At 40.5% G+C, this 19,353-nt stretch overlaps 2 protein-coding genes across 3 annotated transcripts; both read left to right on the top strand.

The window, feature by feature from the left end:
* Nucleotides 1-1,211: 1,211 nt before the first annotated feature.
* LOC102722599 (transcription factor MYB30-like) lies at nt 1,212-3,045 on the top strand. Its single transcript, XM_040526043.1, has 2 exons — nt 1,212-1,571; nt 1,684-3,045. The coding sequence occupies exons 1-2, from the start codon at nt 1,439-1,441 to the stop codon at nt 2,535-2,537; spliced, it is 987 nt and encodes a 328-aa protein (XP_040381977.1). The 5' UTR covers nt 1,212-1,438; the 3' UTR covers nt 2,538-3,045.
* An 8,182-nt stretch (nt 3,046-11,227) lies between these two features.
* On the top strand, nt 11,228-16,093 carry LOC102722318 (cysteine-rich receptor-like protein kinase 10). Of its 2 annotated transcripts, XM_006658795.3 has the most exons (7): nt 11,228-12,102; nt 13,176-13,304; nt 13,452-13,576; nt 13,661-13,871; nt 13,955-14,192; nt 14,292-14,442; nt 15,623-16,093. In XM_006658795.3, the coding sequence occupies exons 1-7, from the start codon at nt 11,307-11,309 to the stop codon at nt 15,926-15,928; spliced, it is 1,956 nt and encodes a 651-aa protein (XP_006658858.3). In that variant the 5' UTR covers nt 11,228-11,306; the 3' UTR covers nt 15,929-16,093. The 2 variants fall into 2 exon arrangements, with proteins under 2 accessions (XP_006658858.3, XP_040382345.1); XM_040526411.1 differs by lacking the exon at nt 15,623-16,093 and having other exon boundaries at nt 13,955-14,193; nt 14,292-14,432.
* Nucleotides 16,094-19,353: the final 3,260 nt, after the last annotated feature.

The following is a 19,353-nucleotide window of genomic DNA, read 5'->3' as shown; positions in this document are numbered from 1 at the left end:
ACGGAGCACATGATTAACTAGGTGAATGAAGGAAAATGATCTTGGGTACACAGAAACTGTGCCGCTACGGCGACATGGAAGTGGGACATGGGCTCTCTCAAACCCCAAGGCGAGCGATGTAGATGGCTCATGGCGCGCCATGGCCGGTGAGAGACCAGCAGCGTGTGGCAACATGGCATATGCGGCCACGCGACGGCCGCCATTAATGCACGCGGCAACGCTGCCTGCCCTCCCTGAGGTGAGACCGATCCGTTCATCCATCCATCGCGAGGAGCAAGAAGGCGAAGGCGAGGGCCGAGGAGTAGCTAGCTGGCCTGGGGTCGTTTTACGAGATTATTTTTCGGTTTTTATACTTTCTTCCAAAACTGTTATACGGTGTATATTTTAAATAAAAATTACAGAAAAAATTTCATCTTATATTGTTTAATAGGAAAGATTTTCATTTTAATTTTATAGAGTACACTAATTTTATATAGTTAATTTTATTATTTGTACTATTAAATATTATCTTCGGTATGTTATAAGACTTTCTAACATTATCTAGATTTATTTATATGTTAAATAAATTTAGACATATATATATATGTACATTTGAGACGTGGCTGAGTCTTAGATAAATTAAAAAATTATAATATAGAACAGATAAAATATCTATAAAAAATCAAATAATTTTTATCTCAAGAAAAAAACCAACAGTAACACAGCCTAGTGTTGCAGGGTTTGTACTGGTACTAGCGCCCCACCACCAGGCTGACTTTGGCACGAGCCCGTCGTAAATGCAGCCTCACTCACCTAGCTACGTTGTACAAGAGTAGTATAATAGCAAGCTATAAGCCAGTTATAAATATATTTTAAAGAGATAAGAGAGAAAAAAGAAGAGATGTGAGCTACTAATTTGTAGCCAACTGCATATGGACTTAAAAAAAATATGTGTATGACATATAGGATCATATATTAATATTTTATAGTTAACTATTGTATACATTGACTATTAAATTAACTATAGATAAATTAAAATTAGTAGTTGGCTATACTATTGAACTTATTTGACTCTTCAAGGAAGCCATGGCCACCCATGGCAGCTTACTCTAATAAAGCAGCAGTTAAGCTTAAGACTGCACACGTAATAAGGTCAGCGCTACTGTGCTCGCGCGCTCCGTGTATATAAACTCACCTACACCTCACTCCCCTTGGACCCTTGTCCTCAAAGCCGCCACACCACCACCAAACTCCTCTTCCTCTTCTTCTTCCTCTTCCTCTCTCGCGTCACCACACTGATCGATCGATCAGAGCTCAGAGCTCAGAGCTCTAGCTCAGCTCGGCTGCCTCGTGCGGTGAGCTGCCGCCATACGTCTTGTTGCTGCTTGCGAGCGAGAGACGTACGGGGTTCTTGGATCTGTTTGATCGGGGCAGGAGAGGAGTACTGACGCGCGCGACCATGGTGAGGCCGCCGTGCTGCGACAAGGAGGGTGTCAAGAAGGGGCCATGGACGCCGGAGGAGGACCTCGTGCTCGTCTCCTACATCCAGGAGCACGGCCCCGGCAACTGGCGCGCCGTCCCGACCAGGACCGGTATGTATGCCTCTCCGTAGCTAGCTCGAGCTTTTCCATGGATGGATCGATGGAGGTCTTCTTGGAGCTGGATTCTGATGCGTGCGAGGTGTGTGTGTGTCAATGGTTGCAGGGCTGATGCGGTGCAGCAAGAGCTGCCGGCTCCGGTGGACGAACTACCTGAGGCCGGGGATCAAGCGCGGCAACTTCACCGACCAGGAGGAGAAGCTCATCGTCCACCTCCAGGCCCTCCTCGGCAACCGGTGGGCGGCCATAGCCTCCTACCTGCCGGAGCGGACGGACAACGACATCAAGAACTACTGGAACACGCACCTCAAGCGCAAGCTGCAGGGTGGCGGCGGCGGCGAGGGGGAAGGTTGCGGCGCCGCCGCGGCGTCGTCTAAGCCCGCCGCGCAGAGGCCGGCGTCGTCGTCCAAGGGGCAGTGGGAGAGGCGCCTCCAGACGGACATCGACATGGCGCGCCGCGCGCTGCGGGAGGCGCTCACGTCGCTCGACGACGTCAAGCCGCAGCCCGACGCCGCCGCCGTCGTCGCCGCCGGAGGAGGCAAGCCAAAGCCAGCAGCAGCAGCCGGCGCCGTCACCGCAGATAGCCCCGCCGCGTCGAGCTCGTCCGGCGCGTCGCAGTGCTCCCCCTCGGCGGCCGGCTACGTCCTCACCACCGAGAACATCTCCCGGATGCTCGACGGCTGGGCCCGGAAGGGCAGCGGCCCGGCCACCCCCGGCGCCACCGAGAGCGCGTCCGGCTCATCGGAAGCCTCGGACGTGTCCTACGGCGGCGGCACCGCCATCTCAGCCGCGCCGGCGCCCGCCTCCACCTTCGACTACGAGACAAAGCCAACCCTCACCGCCGCCGTCGCCGCCGCCGACGACACACAGCTCTCCGCCATCGAGTCTTGGCTGTTCGCCGACGCCGACGGCATCGAAAGCGGCAGCTTGCTCGACGCAGCCATGGATTACACCTTCTAATCCACCAAACACCCCAAGAATCGTAGCCCAACCTCAAGATCGAAAACTACACAGATCCTGAAGTCATCCTAATCACTTGGGATCTGCGTAGTTTTCGCTTAGAAAGATCAAAAAAAAGAGAGGAGGGATTAATTAGAGGTGTTGCTCCACTGTTAATTGAATATGCTCATGGTAATTTTGGGTTTTAGCTCGGATTAATCAATCACTAGTAACAAGGTTAAAATTAAGTAGATCCACAAGCCTGCAAGATGCAGAGAGTGTGGGAGAGAATAACGTGAGTTATGTCACATACTTGTCAATTGTCATATACTGCTGTACCATCACTAACTCAAGTCAGTAGATTAGTCACTGGGCTTTGTCAAATTATACTCTCTCTTTTTTTCACTTTTAGCTGTCTGTCAAATACTCAAAAGTTGTAGAGATATTCTGCTAAAAAGTTCAGTTAATTAACCTGTGAGTAAAAAATAGCAATGGTAGTAATTTGCCTGTAAAAAAGCCAAATATATTTATGGAGTATATATATGTATCCTGTCAAAAAAACGTCATTGGAAAATGATTTTTTTAATGACAAGTTATCTTTCGTCACCTGCTTTTGCACATCTAGCACTAGATCTGCCTGAGAAAGATAACATTAATAAAGAGAAATTTATAGCTCGTGATGAATGAACAAGTTACGTGAGCATATATATATATACTGTATAAAATATATCCGCGCGGTGCACATGGGAAATACTGCCAGGTTTGCCGTTTGTATAGCAGCTCTACCGTATTACCACATTTATTTTCCTTTCCGCTGGAAACTCTGTTGTCTGTCCCATTATCGGCTATCACCTTATAAGTCAAATTTAAATTTTAGCCTTAAATTTAAATTAATTTTAAAGTTGTTTACTAAAGTTTATTTTTTAGCTTTGTTTTTTACTAAAAGTACGTATATAAAAATTTTATTTATAAATTATCTATGTTTGCAAACATGTTATTTTGTTTTTTTCTATAGAAACCAAACAATCACCCTCTGTAGTTTTACTCCCTCCTCCCAAATAACTTTATTTTTATCCATCTCACATACAAATAAAAACAAAAGTATTATAATACTTTTCACTTTATCAAATCTTAATACAATTACTCTTCACTTTATCACTTCTAATATATTTCTTTTTTACTTCCATAAACTCCTATTTAATAATTATTAAAATAAATTTATTTTAGGATAAAGAATGTAGTATTAGGAAAAATTATTGTATATGAAATTTCTGCGATTTGTTATTAAGATGACGGTAACCTAGTGGCCATGGCAGGAAAGAGATGAAACGTGTTTGTGTTTGTACGGTGATATTTCATAGAGCTTCTTAGTCAATAGCAATTCATAAAATTGATCGATGACGATTCTAAAAATATAGACAACCCCATGTAGTGAAGATATGTTATGAAATTACGATGTACTACAAAAGTAAATAATATTTTTTTATCAGCTCCATATCATATAGCTCACCTTTGTTTAAAAATGAGACCCAAAAAATACTTTTTCTAGAACTAGAACATACATTTTTTTTAATGTTTTTTTCTATATTTCTGGAACTTTCTTGTTAAAAGATTAAAATAAACCATCAAAATCTCTTTTAAAACCAAACCTGTTATGGTGTATAGCACAAAATGCTCTTGGCTTGCCATGCGTCGGCCATAGCGTGGTGGTATTTTGTTGCCATACCATGGCCGGTGATGGCACCATGGTTTTGTCGCGATGAAGTTGTGTTATCTGTCACACGGCTGAGGATGGTGTTTTTAAATAATTGATATCAAAAATAAGTTATGAGAATGTTTATTTTAATAAAATAATATTAAAAAATAACTTATCGATGCTAGTTTTTCAGCCACCATTATTGTCATAAACTGATCTTAACCATTGATTTGGTGGTTCTACTATAAGTGAAAAAATAGCAGACTACTAACATTGAAATAGATATGATGTATTGGATAAAAAAGAATATAACAGTGTGGATCCGTTATATTACTACCAGAGAGTAACAATTGCTCATTTCGTTCCAATGCAATTGCCTATCATTTTATCTAATTCCAATGTATTTGTTCTCTAATTTCATATACTTCAATATGTAATTGCTTGCATATAAACTTATTTTTGGTAAAAGAGGGTGAAGATGAAGTTATTTCAGAACAGGAAAGTATAGAGTATATACATTGATTTATTAATAAATCTAGATAAAATTAGAAAGTCTTATAATACTGAATGGATAAAGAAAAAATGGTCATTTATACCGCAGCACAAATGGATAAACCCTTGCCCTTGCCTGAAAACTGCAGTATCCTATGCTATTATACTTGCCTGAAATACAGGAGACCTGCCATTTAGGTTCCATTGCCCTGGTGATTGCGACTCCCATTATTAGCTATGACTTGCTCGTCTAAATGCTCAGTTGCACAATCTTAGCCCAAAGACTGAACTATCATACTACAAGTAGCACTACAATTAGCCAGTATATAAATTCAGATATAATCATGCTAATTCACCATCATTATTAATCCTTCTTGAGCAAAAGGAAGAAAAAAAACCACAGCAGCTAGCTCTGTCAGTCCTTAAATACAGGGCATGTGAGTGCCTTGACTCTTTTACAGACAAAGCGTTGGATCGTCCCACCCATCCATGCAACATGCGGATCTAGCCAACAAAATTAAAGAGGTCTTCAACAGTTAAATAGATTTTACGCTCATTTTTTCTATTGATTTTTGCCACATTATGGAGACTCCAACGACTTTAACGGAATAGCACGGACTCGAGCCCCTGCCACCCCCATACTAGATCCGCCACTGCATCCATCCATCCATCGATCGACCGGTCAATCATGCTACTGCTATTCATGCCCCTGCGTTGCTGCATCCTCACCGATCGTTTCCCAAGCGGTAAAAATGGCGAAAAGGACCCCAGAAAGGAGGCTGCCATTCATGCTTTGTACCCAAATTGCCAAATGGCCATGTTGCAATGCAAGGTGGCCATATATGTGTGTATAGTAATGTATGGCCCCTAGCTCTTTTACTTCTTGTTGTTTCAAGGGTGTGTGAGGACTGAGATGGCCAGGCAAGCAAGAGAGCTTTTGCATCCATGGCCTTGAATGCCCTAAAAGTGTAGGCACACTCCATTCAATCCACATGACCCCATTTGCCCTGGAGTTGAGACTACACTCATAAATTAAAAACAACAAAATAGTTATGATTGATATGAGAGATTTGATAGTGGTTCTTATAGAAAAAACCAAACAACATATCTATAAATAAAAAATAAAAATGAAAGTGATCATGTATTAGTATTGTTTTGGAGAAGACATGTATACAGAGGCAATTAATAAGTGGGTCCATATAGTCACCACAAGAGGGAGAAGTGAGCAAGGTGAGGGAAGAGTGGACTCTTCCCTTAACATCAACTCTAAATAAACTATAATGATAGTAACTCGAGCAAATTGAGAGGAAGAAGAGAAATACAAATCTTATATGAGGCCATGGTTCTAGCCCACCAAGAGCTCACAACTATTGTGACAAGACTCTTGGTGACGTGGACGATTTAGCATTCGAACAAACATTCAACGTATGAACTTGTCCTAAGGAGAACCAAACAGTACTAATTTATCTAAATTTCATCCATCCTACCGAGATCATAATGGAAAGTTCACAAAATCATCATACTAATGTGTACACCGTATGTTTTGCATTTGTACATATTTCTCTTGCTCTTTGATAATGACACCATGGAAATGGCCATGCCATTGCTTACATGAATGACAGCCCATCTTTCTTTTTTTCTTCTCCCCCAACCCATAATTTGCTGGAGGGGATCTGCAGTACACACCATGGGGTCCCATGCATGCAAATTTATTCCAAACATGCATGTCTTTGCATTGATTCGAGGGTTCCCCATTTGGAACTGATCATCACCAGCTGATGAACAGGTGAAGACAAGCAGCACTTGCTAGTGCTGTGCCACTGTGCTAATGTCTTGCAGGTGGAGCTTAATTAGTGCTCCTTGTACATGCTTAATTCACTTAATTTACTGTGCTAATTCCTTATAATCCTCTTTTTGTCAACTAAAACCAATAGTTTATCTGTAAAGATTGAAAGCATTTTTATTGCAAAAACGGGGATGTGATGACTTCAAAAGGAAAGAAAAAATAAATCAAAGAAATGCTATGCAAGTTACAGCTCGTGATTGCACAGATTAAAAGGTTAACGAAACAGTTTGAGCGCATCACGTATTATGGTACACCCGTGGGGGAAAAAAAGGACTGGAAAAAAAAAAGGAAAAGAGAGGAGAAAGTTCATGCGATGCAATGGCCAGCCAGGCTGGAAGCCAATGTGGCAAGGCGTGGGGCCCACGTGTACAGTGGAACGTGTATCCCAGTCGCCCGTGGGCCATGGCCCGGCTGGCTGGCCGACATGTCATGTTTCTTCATTTACTGCTCTTCCTTTCTAAAGACTGCAACTCAAAACATCGATCAGTTCGTGTAACCGTGCAGGTACTGATAATTTCACTCATTTTTTTCAAAAAAAAAGGTATATGATGGTTCTTTTCGGCTTATATTTTTCTGTTCATACTTATAAACTAAAATAATTTAAATCTTAAATTTAGAATTTATTTTAGGTTTTTTATCATAGTTTATGTTCTGTCCTTACTCTTAAAACGTTAAGAACACACCGTACATATATAAAAAGTTTTATTGAAAAAATATTTCTTGTTTTACGTTTTCTAAAGAATTTTTTTTCTTCAACTGTATGGTTTAGACACACTTGTTTTTATGATATCAAAATATCTGATCTATCTATACACTCAAAATAGATAATCAGAGACACCAATCTGGGCCTCACACGCTGTACGGTATAAGCTGGTCTTAATCCGGGCGAGCTGAGAGAGCTGGCAAGGTTTGGACGATGAGTGGTGGAAGTAGAGACAGGATTAATTTTGTGCAGACAAGTAGCAGTACTGCTCAGATAGCTCGGTGCAACAGTATCCAGGGATATTGCGGCCGGAGATGCCGATCGACCGACGGTGAAAGTCAGCTCAAACATCCTTCTCGTCGCCATAAAAATAGTCAGGCCATTTATCCTGGCCATGCCGTGAAGTAAGAACAAGCCGTAACAATAATAACACTGTTATCTTGATGTTGAAAAATTATCTGATATTTTATGGTTATTTAATGTTATTGACGATGAAATTGAGTGATATAACGTTAAAAATCTTAATACGATTAAATTATATTTTTCATGTTTAAAATACACCGTTTATATGAAAGTCGAGGAAAAATATAAGAATATACAGTTTAAAATAACATGTTTGTACAATAGGATACAATAACCATCTATATACATTCACGTCAGATTAAATATACTCCATGACATCATTAGCTAAAAAAAACTTAGCCGACGTCTCTTCATTCGTCTACCGCTACTATACATGCTTTCAAACTACATGCAACTTGTTTTACATAAAAACTTTATACATTAGTTGCGTGTATTAAATATGATACATACATGAGTGGATCTAGCATGGGGACGGCAGGGGATCGAGCCCCTACTACCCTTTTTAAAGTCATTGGAGCTCGCACAGAGACCCCCAAAAAAATTATGGTAAAAATCAATAAGGGCTTATAACTCTATCTAACTTGTTCAAACCCTTCTATCCCTGTTGACTAGATTCGTCACAGACAACTACATAAACAATAATTTATATAAACTATTTATTTAGTTATCTGTGTATGTCAAATACTACATCTGTTTTATTGTAAGACTTTATATTTTGCCTAAATTTATCCATTGATGAATATATATAATTTATATATATGTCTAGATTTATTAGCATTCATATGAAAATATGTAAGGCTAAGGGGCTGTTTGGATCCAAGGACTTTTTTATAGTCCTTTGTCACATCAGATGTTTGGACGTTAATTAGAAGTATTAAATATAGACCGATCAAAACTAATTGCATAAATAAAGGCTATTTCATTAGACAGATTTTTTAAGCCTAATTAAGCCACGATTAGCAAATGTTTACTGTAGCATCATATTCGCTAATCATGGACTAATTAGGCTCAATAGATTCGTCTCGCGAAATAGTCCAGAGTATAAGGTTGGTTTTATTAATAGTCTATATTTAATGCTTCTAATTATTGTCCAAACATTCAATGTTACATGAACTTTAAAAAAGTCCCTAAGTGTCTAAACAGGGTCTAAAAAGTCTTATATTTTAAAACGAATGGAGTACGCAGTAATTGTCTGCGGTCGTAAATGCCCTTAGTACTGCTGGTCAGAATTTATATAATAAAAATGCGTGTCTAAGTCAACCCAGAATTTATGCCTGGTGATACGTACGTACGCCGTGTGTGGCGCTGGTTAATCCCGTCGGGTTCACACGACGTGGCGATCGAGAGCGCGCCGCCTGCACGCACGCCACGCCACCCCACGTTACCGCCCTAGAGCTCTAGCGCGACGCCGAGGAGGCCGCGACCGCGAGCACGCATGGTACCCCACCCGGGCGGGGCGCGCTCGGCGTACGTACGTACGTGCAGGAGGGCCCGGCGAGCTAGCGATACACCACCATGTACTCCTACGCGGCGCGGCGCGGCGCGGCGGCGGAGTCGGCGTCGCCGTGGTTGCGACGGTGCGTGCCATGTGGTGCGGGGTGCGCGCGGCGCGGCGGCGGCGGTGCGTGCGTGCGTGGATGGCATGGCAGATGGATTTTGATGGGCGAACGCGTGCGGTCCTCTGCTTTAGGCGAGGGTACGTACGTGGCCGTGGGTGGCAGGGTAACATGCGCGCGCGATGCGATGCGCGCCGACAAAATCCATGTAAAATCCTCCCGGGTGGATCTTGGCCGACGGAATGGCCGGCCGGTGCCCGGCGTCCGTCTCCGTCCGTTCACATGGACACGTCGCCTTGCGAAACCTATCGTTTTCTTTCTGGCTTCCTCTCCCAACTCTTCGCGCGCAGGACCAGCACCTATGCACATCATGCCTGTGGTTATTACTACTAACCTGAGACTCGAAGAGTGCTCTTCCTCAGATGTACGTAGTTTTCCATAGTAATCAACCTGCTGGCTGCTGCTTCCGATCGTTCTTTTTTTCTTTTGAGCTTCAACCATGGCAAGGCTGCAGCGTCGTTCGAGTGTAGGCCAGCTGCCTGCACAGCTTGTGGAAATATGGTCATTCGCATTGGCGGATCTACCCAACTATATTAAAGGAGTCTGAATAAGTTAGATAGAGTTTTGGTCTCCCTTTCTATTAATTTTTGCTATAAATTTTAGAGAGGCCTTCATTAGATCTCTAATGACGCGGAGTCGTGAGCCCCGCTGCCGACTTCGCCACCGGCGTTGGCTAACTTCCCTTCCGTTGAGGTCTCGAGTCTCGACGAACGTAGTCGTCGTGCAAACGCAATCCGGCCAGTTCCGCCGTTCCGGCCCAACTGTACGGGCCGCAATACAGGGTGAGCCCATTGCAGCCCAACGTAATCAAGTACCATGGGCCGCACGCACGTCACTTGTCCTACTCCGGCCCAACCATTATGGGTCGCAAGTGCACGCCAGCACCGTTCAGGCACAGCGTACTCCCGAGCTGGCCCAAGTAGTATATGGGCTGCAGATTGTTGATGCAATCAATATGATTTACATTATCTGCTTGTTTTAAAATGCTTGACAAACTTTTGTTGCAAAAATCTATGCCAAATAAAAACTGACTTTATGCTAGTTAAATCCACAGTTTATTCTAACATAAAATTGGTTGTTGAAATTTTAGATAATTAACCAAATATTATCCTAAGTGATAAATATTTTTTATGTATCCCGCACCATCTTTGTTTTGTATACAGTAAATCGGCGACAAAACTACTATTGATATCGATCGTTTGAAGATGACACTAATTGGGCCACAATTGTTGTGTAAAACAGTGAAACGAAAACCATCGCTAGGATTGGGTCAGTCTCAAGATAAATGATTTCTCTTGCTCAAAAGTTTTCCCACATTTAGTGCTAAATAATCCTAGCTAATTGAAAAAAAAACTCTCCATTTGTATTTCCTACTGCATAAGTCCAAGTACACACAACATTAAACCTCCTATCTTGACTCTGAGCCACAGTTTTGAATAAATATTTGTCCATGAAAGACTTATGGGCCTCCTTTATCACAGATAGACTTTTCAGAGGAAGACATCAATTTAATTCCCCTAGGCCTTTGAGGAAAATTCTCATGTCACCATGTGGAACAGAAAATCTAAAAAATATCATTGACAAACGTCTAATTCTAAAAAATATCATTAACGAATGCGAGCCATAAGAAATGGTATTATACAAACGAATTTGTCTGAGAAATACCATTGACGTTAGTTTTTCGTCCATTTTTTGCCGTTAAATACAATGTTCATACTATAGCACTTAACCGGAACCCTAACGGCGAGTATATTTCTTAGACAAATTTGTTTGTATGATGACATTTTGTAGAACTCACGCTCATCGATGGTATTTCTTATAATTAAGCGTTTGTCAATTGTATTTTTTAGATTTAAAAATGATACATATATAATTATAATTATAATAAATTAATAATAATTTATTTTAATTTAAACTCTGTTCTAACACACGGACAGTATATTTACTGGTAGCTGTAAAATATCTCTATATAGACCGAACTTATCCATCACAAAATTGTGGAAGCAGGAGGGAAATCTGCTGCCTGCGTTCAGTGCTCTCTCGACTGACGCGAGTAGGTAACAATTATTGAGCAATGCACCGCGGCGGCGTCCGCACCCTCGCGCTCGTCGTGCTCGTGGCCGCCCTCGCCGCGGTGGCGCCGCCCATCCCCGCCGCCGGCGAGCAGGTCTGCAGCGACCGCCGCTACGCGGCGAACAGCAGCTTCGATGCCACCCTCCAGCGAGTCGTCCGCGCCCTCCCCGCCAACACCTCCTCCTCGCCGCTCCTCTTCGCGACCCTCGCCGTCGGCGAGGTGTACGCGCTCGCGCTCTGCCGCGGGGACACGAGCGTGGGCTCCTGCAACTTCTGCGTCGCGCAGACCCTGCGCGACGGGGAGCACGCCTGCGCCGGCGACAAGGACGTCGCCATGTACGACGACATCTGCACCGTCCGTTTCTCCGACGAGGACTTCCTCGCGGCCATGAACAACTCGCGGCGGAAGACCGTCGTGGCCGGCTCACAGTCACAGAAGCTGGTCCCCTCCGTCTCCGGCAGCTTCTACCGTCTGGCTGGCGAGCTCCTCGACGCCACCGTCGACTACGCCGTGGCCAACTCGACGCGACGGTTCGCCACCGGTGACGTCGGCGTCGCCGGTTACTTCGCCGACGAGCCGTTCTCCAAGATATATGCCCTGGCTCAGTGCACGCCGGACCTGACGCCGGAGCAGTGCAGAGCGTGCCTAGCGTCGGCCATGGCGGAGATGACCCGGCAGGTCTTCCCTACCAATTCACCGGGAGGAAAGGTCATCGGCGAGCGTTGCGGCCTGCGTTTTGAAGTTTTCTCCTTCTACAACATCGAGGCCATGGTGCAGCTGCAGGTTGGGCTACAAGGTCAGTCTCTTTTACTATGGCAATTTTAACTTTAGATACTCCTCCCTCCGATCCATATTATAAGATGTTCTGTGTTATACTAGATTTATCCATATATAATATTATATATATATATATATATATATATGTGTCTAAATTTATTAGCATCAAATAAATCTAGTTAAAGACAAAAAATATTATAATATAAAACGGATGAAATAAAATTTATACTGGAAATTTTGATAACTTAATGTATAAAGTAACTGGAGTTACAAAAATTTACACTGTAAAATACGGAGCATCTTGATACTGTCTTTAAAAATGATAAAATTTCTCATTTTACTATTTACATTTTGGGCATATCAGAATTTAGACATACGCTAGCTTTGAATTTTATCAGATAATCGACATGTGATGTCAATAGTGAACCGAGGTACAGAGATTGTGCAGAGTGTTGCTACTTTCTTTGTTTTTTATTTCAGCTAAATTTGCTTTTTACTACGATTACTATATATTTTAATTAGGAACCACGGTCATTTCTTATAGTTAGTGTGTTCATTTTTGTTGACTAATGAAAAGCTAAATGATTTTGGGATAAATATTCAAGGATACAATATAAACGAACTAACTAATTATAATAAATTTGCAAAATAAATTTAGAATCCATTCATTTAAGAAACTAGAATGTAGGTTTAGTGTTCAGTGCCATGTTTAAATTGGCTATGGACTTTATTGAAAGAGCATTTTTAGGTACTTGAGGTTACCACACTTAATAATTATTGAAACCTTTAGGTACCTTTGTAGAGATAACATGGAAGACATAGCACACATTTAACACTAAAAATTATTGTACCTCCTAAGGACAACAAAATGCTCTTATTTTAACATGTTAAACAAAACAAATACCTTTAGCTAATAGATAGTGGTCTATTGCATTCAGTGTTGGTTTTTCTCTTTAATTAGCACCTCCTGGCTATTCCCCCATTTTTATCCTCGACAAAAATAAAATACTAAACCTAATACTGATAAATAAAAGATTTAGATTTTTTGCGTTTATACAAATATATCTGTTGATACTTCTATCACTGTTGCAGGCAAAAAGAAATCAACCCCAGTTCTTGCAATTGTGCTTCCGATAATATTTGTTGCATTACTCACAATCATACTAGCTGGCTTGTATATTTGGAGGAGGAAAAGGTTGCCGGCCAAAACACTGCTAATAGGTAAGACCATGCTGCATGATATAACTCTATTGTTGTCTATTTTGAAAACACTACTAATGGGTAAGATTCTGCCAGATAACAAGTAAAAAAAAAGCAACAGTGTTAAGAAAATATCTCTTTACGGCTATTCCACCTCAATGAATGCAGAAAATACAGAGGACCTCGAAGATTTCGAATCTATCTTCATTGATCTTTCAAAATTGCAATCAGCAACAGACAACTTTGACGAAAGCAACAGACTTGGCGAAGGAGGATTTGGTGTTGTTTTTAAGGTATATAAATATCCTTGGGCACTGAAAAAAAAATTGTATCCTCCATAGAATTGTTGAAATAAAATTTAGTGTTTGATTGCTCAGGGTGTCTTCCCTGATGGACAAGAAGTAGCAGTAAAGAGGCTCTCCAGTTGCTCCAATCAAGGACTAGGTCAACTGAAGAATGAACTGTACTTGGTAGCCAAGCTGCAGCACAAAAATCTTGTCAGGCTCATTGGTGTTTGCTTGGAAGAAGGAGAGAAGGTGCTTGTCTACGAGTACATGCCCAACAAGAGCCTGGATACTGTTCTTTTCGGTACCTGTCTTCACTTGAATTTTGTCTGAATCTGTAAACAAATTTACATTTAAAACTGAGAAACTTTTGTCATCTGCCACCAGATCCAGAGAGAAGCAAACAGCTTGACTGGGGAAAGCGATTCATGATTCTGAATGGAATTGCTCGAGGCCTGCAGTATTTGCACGAGCACTCTCAGCTGAAGATCATCCATCGGGATCTGAAAGCAAGCAACATTTTACTTGATGCAGACATGAAACCCAAGATCGCAGATTTTGGGATGGCGAAGATCTTTGGAGACGATGAGACCAGGAACGCCACAAGCCGTGTCATTGGAACACTGTTAAGTGATTTTCTCTGCAACTCGCTCTAATTTTTGTCTCCCTTTGTAACTCCATTATGTGCAGCTTAAACTTACGATTGATCCTGTCATTGTCACAGTGGCTATATGTCTCCAGAATACGCCATGCGGGGGCACTACTCGACGAAGCTTGATGTCTTCAGCTTCGGTGTCATAGTCTTGGAGATCGTCACAGGGCGAAGGAACAGCTACTCAGTTATATCTGAACATTGTGAAGATCTCTTTAGCCTTGTAAGCACACTAATCAAACTGTTAGCTTTCTTTTGGGCACATCTTTTTTAGATCATGGCTGATGGGTATATGCGGATTATTGGTGCCACATTTTCAAAAGTACTATTTCTTATAATTATAAATAGTACTTCCTCCTGACAACAATATTTATCGATTATGACAATATTTGAATAGACTTTTAAATTCTAACAGGTAATTTGTGTTACAATAAATTTATAAAATCTAATAAGCTTATGATATTACGATTTCGAGGAGAATTTATATGTATTATTTTTCTTGTATTTAAACTAAGAATTTAAGAAATTATCGATTATTGAAATGTTATAACTTTTACCAAATCTTGCTCTGAACGGCAATGTTTTGTCCAGATGGAGTATCAAGTACAATTATATAAATTGTCCATACTATGGGCATGTTTGTTTCCCACAAACTTTTTTTAAGTCCTTGTCATATTAAATGTTTGGACACTAATTAGAAGTATTAAATATATACTATTAATAAAACTCACCCCATACTCTGAACTATTTCGCGAGACGAATCTATTGAACCTAATTAGCCCATAATTAACGAATGTGGTGTTACAGTAAATATTTGCTATTCATGGCTTAATTAGCCTTACAAATTTGTCTAATAAAATAGCATTTATTTATGTAATTAGTTTTATTATCAATCTATGTTTAATACTCTTAATTAACGCTCAAACATTCGATATGACGAGAAACTAAAAAGAATTATCCAGATCCAAACACACACTGCGTTCAAGTATCAAGTACATTTTCTACTAGTATAAACTGTCCATAAAGTTCAGTGCTGACAAGCAACTAAGCTGGTGTTTAGTTTGCAAAAAAAATTTGCAAAAATATCACATCAAGTTTTCGGATGCATATTTGAAGTATTAAACGTAGTCTAATTACAAAACAAATTTCAGATTTCGGTTGGAAACCGCGAGACGAATTTTTTGAGCTTAATTAATCCGTCATTAGCACATATTGGTTACTGTGGCACTTATGACTAATCACTTTCTAATTAGGCTCAAAAGATTCGTCTAAAGATTTTTTCCGTAACTGTGTAATTAGTTTTTTTATTTATTTATGTTTAATATTTTATTTAGGTGTCCAAAGATTTGATATGATATTTTTGAAAAAAAATTTGGAAAGTAAACAAGGCCTTAACATGACAGGTGTGGAGGCACTGGAACGATGGGACAGTCACAGAGATAGTGGATCCTTCTCTGGGTAAGCACTACCCTAGGGGAGAGATCTTGAAGTGCATCAACATTGGGCTCCTGTGCGTTCAGCAGAACCCAACGGACAGGCCGGCGATGTCGGTGATCATCGTCATGCTCAGCAGTGGCACGGTCTCCATGCAGGCACCCTACAGGCCCGCGTATCTTTTTGGCAGGAACAGGAGCTACTCAGAAACAATGGACATCCTACTGTCTTCTTCAGAGCCCCATTCTTCAATCACAGTGCTTGAACCTAGGTAAATGTATCAACCGTCGGACTTTTTATCATTTTTAAAAAATATCTTTATTTGCTATAAATTTTAGTGTAAAATCTTAGTATCTTAATGTATATGATATCTCATGATATCAAAATTTTACGCTGAAAATTACGATGCATCAAGCTAGTTTTTTGAGTATGATAAAGAAAGCTCATCAATCGTCTGATAGCAGATAGCGATGGGGTTGAAATTTATGAATACGCATCGGCTCACTCTATTTCAACTAAAAAGACATATCTGTCGATGAAGAAAAAGATACATTTTAGTTGAAACTAGTGGTTAGATGCCTGATCATCTCACAATCTTGTCCCTGCTAGTCAGAGCTTCGATCTCCATGAAGTCATCAAAGCACTAAAGTGCAGGTCGTATGATGATGGATGATGAGTTGAAAAACTGGCAATTACCAATAGGGCAGAAGTACAATGTATGATAGGGTTTGCCTTTGCCAAATGTACTACTAGATTTTTTTTACTCTTTTGTCAAATGTACTTTCTCTGCTGAAGACTTTGTAAATTTAATTATAGCCACTCATGAGAAACTCTTCTTGTCACGACATTGTCACAGACACCTCGTATTAGTTATTACATCCTCGAAATTTTATAAGGCTATGTTTAGTTCCTAAAAATTTTCACGTTCATCCAACACATTAAATTTTTAGACACATGTATAGAGCATTAAATATAGTTTAAGAAAACTAATTACACGGTTTAAAAAGAATTTACGAGACAAACCTTTTGAGCTTAATTAGTCTATGATTAGCCATAACTGTTACAGTAACTCATATGTATTAATGACATATTAATTAGGTTTTAAAAATTTGTCTCAGGTTTTTTGACACCCTATATACATAGTTTTTAAATTAGTCATCAAAATAGTCTTCCGATATACGGTCAAACATCCGATGTGACACTCGAACTAAAAATTTCCGCGAACTAAACATACCCTAAATCTACAGGTGTGATGTGATGCTTTGTTTTACAAGAATCACATCTGAGGGGGGGGGGGGCTTAATGCTGGAGCATTTAGTATGCATCTAGATTACCCTATGGGCCAGGCACTAGCCACCAATTAAGTCGCTTTGCATTGCGCCGGCAATCCAATCATGTTCTCGCTTGTCTCATTCAACCATTGGCGGTTTCCCAACATTTATCATCTCAATTTCATTGCCCCAAATCTAATTATAAAAACCATGTGCAATGTTGGCCAAGAAGAGGCAAGTTTTAGTGAAACAAAAAAGGCCATGTTTTGTTGCCTTTTTAATTATTTTAATTCAAGAATGTATGGCATATGTGTTGCCTTTTGGATTTGAGAGTGGTTGCAAAACATTGCAAGAACTATGCTCCAAGATTCAACTCATGGTTTCGGTACCATTTCTTTTATATAAAAAAAACATAGGTTCATTCTAGCAAAGTTTATGTGGTCAGCTCATCGGCCTACGGCTGCTAGAGAGAGTTATCCTGCAAATACAAATGCCATACAAATTGCAAAATTTTGGCACCACGTCCATGTTCAAGTTTTTGACTAGTATTTATTTAAGTATTCATGTTTTTGCACCAACAAACTATCAAAGGAAGTCATAAAAAACTGTGGATTTAATCGACCAAGAACCACATGTTATCTGCCAGGAAAACAAAATCCACAAATATCTGATGCGATGCGATGCACCTAGCAATCACCACGTAATATCTGATGGCCCAAATAACATTGACTCTTGTGAAGACTTAACCTTTCATGGGACCCGGTATGATGGTAACCTCATCCGTCTACACCAGACACTGGCCAGGTCAAATAATGCATCCTTGTTCACTCGTGTCACCGTCAACCAAATGGGTGTCTCGTCAGGTTCCCTCTGTCAGTTGGCTTTACGAATTTTGTTGGCAGGCACTGATCGACAGCGAGACCTAAGGTTCACCGCAACTTTGAGCTCATTTTAGTGGCGGGATTTTTTTCCCCGTCTTTTGGACGTTAATTAGGGATATTAAATACAGTCTGATCATAAAACTAATTGTATAAATAAAGACTATTTAATTAGACAATTTTTTAAGCCTAACTAAGTCACGATTAGCAAATATTTATTATAGCATCATATTCGCTAATCATGGATTAATTACGCTCAATAGATTCGTCTCGTGAAATAGTCCAGAGTATAGGTGAGTTTTATTAATAGTCTATATTTAATATGTCTAGGTAATTGCTTCTCCATCATGTTTCACAATGGAGTGTTTATTGTCCAGATGATTTCTTGGATACTTGATTTAGTGACTTTTGTTTATTGCCTGGATGATTTCTTCGGTACTTGATTTAATATGACTTTTCTGGTCTAGGATGGTGTTTGAAAAGCATAAAGAAAGCTGAATATTAGTAACATCAAGCTAGTTGGTCATGAGGGCTTTCATCACCTCTGTAAAAAGTGAGGGAAATATATTCGAGGAGCAATTTCTCTATGAGTGTTCTTTATTTTCCCAAAACATAGTAGCATAATAATATGTTAAAGAAGAGGAAATATTGGACCCCTACTTTTGCGAGGAAAAAAAACGCAATCTTGTCAATATAGGAAAAGGAGACTAAATCTTTACCATGACTAGCTACAGCCATCGAGTCCCAATCCGGCACTTAGAAAATTGTGATTAAACCATCGCAAAATATTGGTTCGTTGAAATGACGGGGCTGTTATTTTGCTAGCCACACTTTGCCAACATGAGCCAATAAAATTTGTCACGCTTATCTAAGTTAAGATCAAGTCCTTAGGCACGTCATGAAAAGTTCAATGAAATCTTGGCACATTTTCTTTCGGTCATTGATATGTAGGATCTAGTTTGCTGAAAATGAATTTTGCCACAAATATGGATGCAACTCAAACGGTTGCCAAGTTAGTCAAAAATTGCGTGTCAGTCTATGGTTAGCAACCAAACACCTCCTTAAACGTGTTTCGATAAATTTCCACTTTTAACTACCTGTATATGTCAGAATATCATCTGGGACCATTTTGCCCTTAAGCTTTCTTACTCCCTCCAACCGCCCGCTGCAACAGCTGCTCGGATGTCATCGCCCTCCACTGCAGCAACAACCTCCAAAGCTCACCACCCTAACCCCCAGTTCGCACCGTGACCCTGACGACCTTGGCTCCACCTTAAGTGATGGCATTCGAGCGAGGTCACTTTTTTACGGTGGTATAATCCCAAATTTCTCGTATTGAATAGGGCCGTAATACCGACCATGTCCCTTAGATGTAAGAGATGTAGTAGTATTTAATCCATTTCATATAAGATTGTTTAACCCTACGTAAATTTGTGTGGATGTTAATGAATCTATACACATATACAAATTGTATATTTTGATAAATGGATGAATCTAAGTATAAACTCTTTCATTATGAAATGGATGAGTACTTAACAAACATAAGGCAAG

The sequence above is a fragment of the Oryza brachyantha genome, chromosome 7, assembly GCF_000231095.2.
Source record: "Oryza brachyantha chromosome 7, ObraRS2, whole genome shotgun sequence".
In the NCBI taxonomy this organism is placed as follows: Eukaryota; Viridiplantae; Streptophyta; class Magnoliopsida; order Poales; family Poaceae; genus Oryza; species Oryza brachyantha.
This window is presented reverse-complemented; position numbering and strand designations above follow the sequence as displayed.

What these genes read in the sequence shown, in the direction of transcription:
- LOC102722599 (XM_040526043.1), top strand. Translation starts at nt 1,439, where the DNA reads ATGGTGAGGCCGCCGTGCTGCGACAAGGAGGGTGTCAAGAAGGGGCCA. An exon ending in CGCCGTCCCGACCAGGACCG is followed by an intron (nt 1,572 to 1,683) that starts GTATGTATGCCT and finishes CAATGGTTGCAG; the next exon opens with GGCTGATGCGGTGCAGCAAG.
- LOC102722318 (XM_006658795.3), top strand. Translation starts at nt 11,307, where the DNA reads ATGCACCGCGGCGGCGTCCGCACCCTCGCGCTCGTCGTGCTCGTGGCC. An exon ending in GGCCAAAACACTGCTAATAG is followed by an intron (nt 13,305 to 13,451) that starts GTAAGACCATGC and finishes CAATGAATGCAG; the next exon opens with AAAATACAGAGGACCTCGAA. An exon ending in GATTTGGTGTTGTTTTTAAG is followed by an intron (nt 13,577 to 13,660) that starts GTATATAAATAT and finishes TTGATTGCTCAG; the next exon opens with GGTGTCTTCCCTGATGGACA.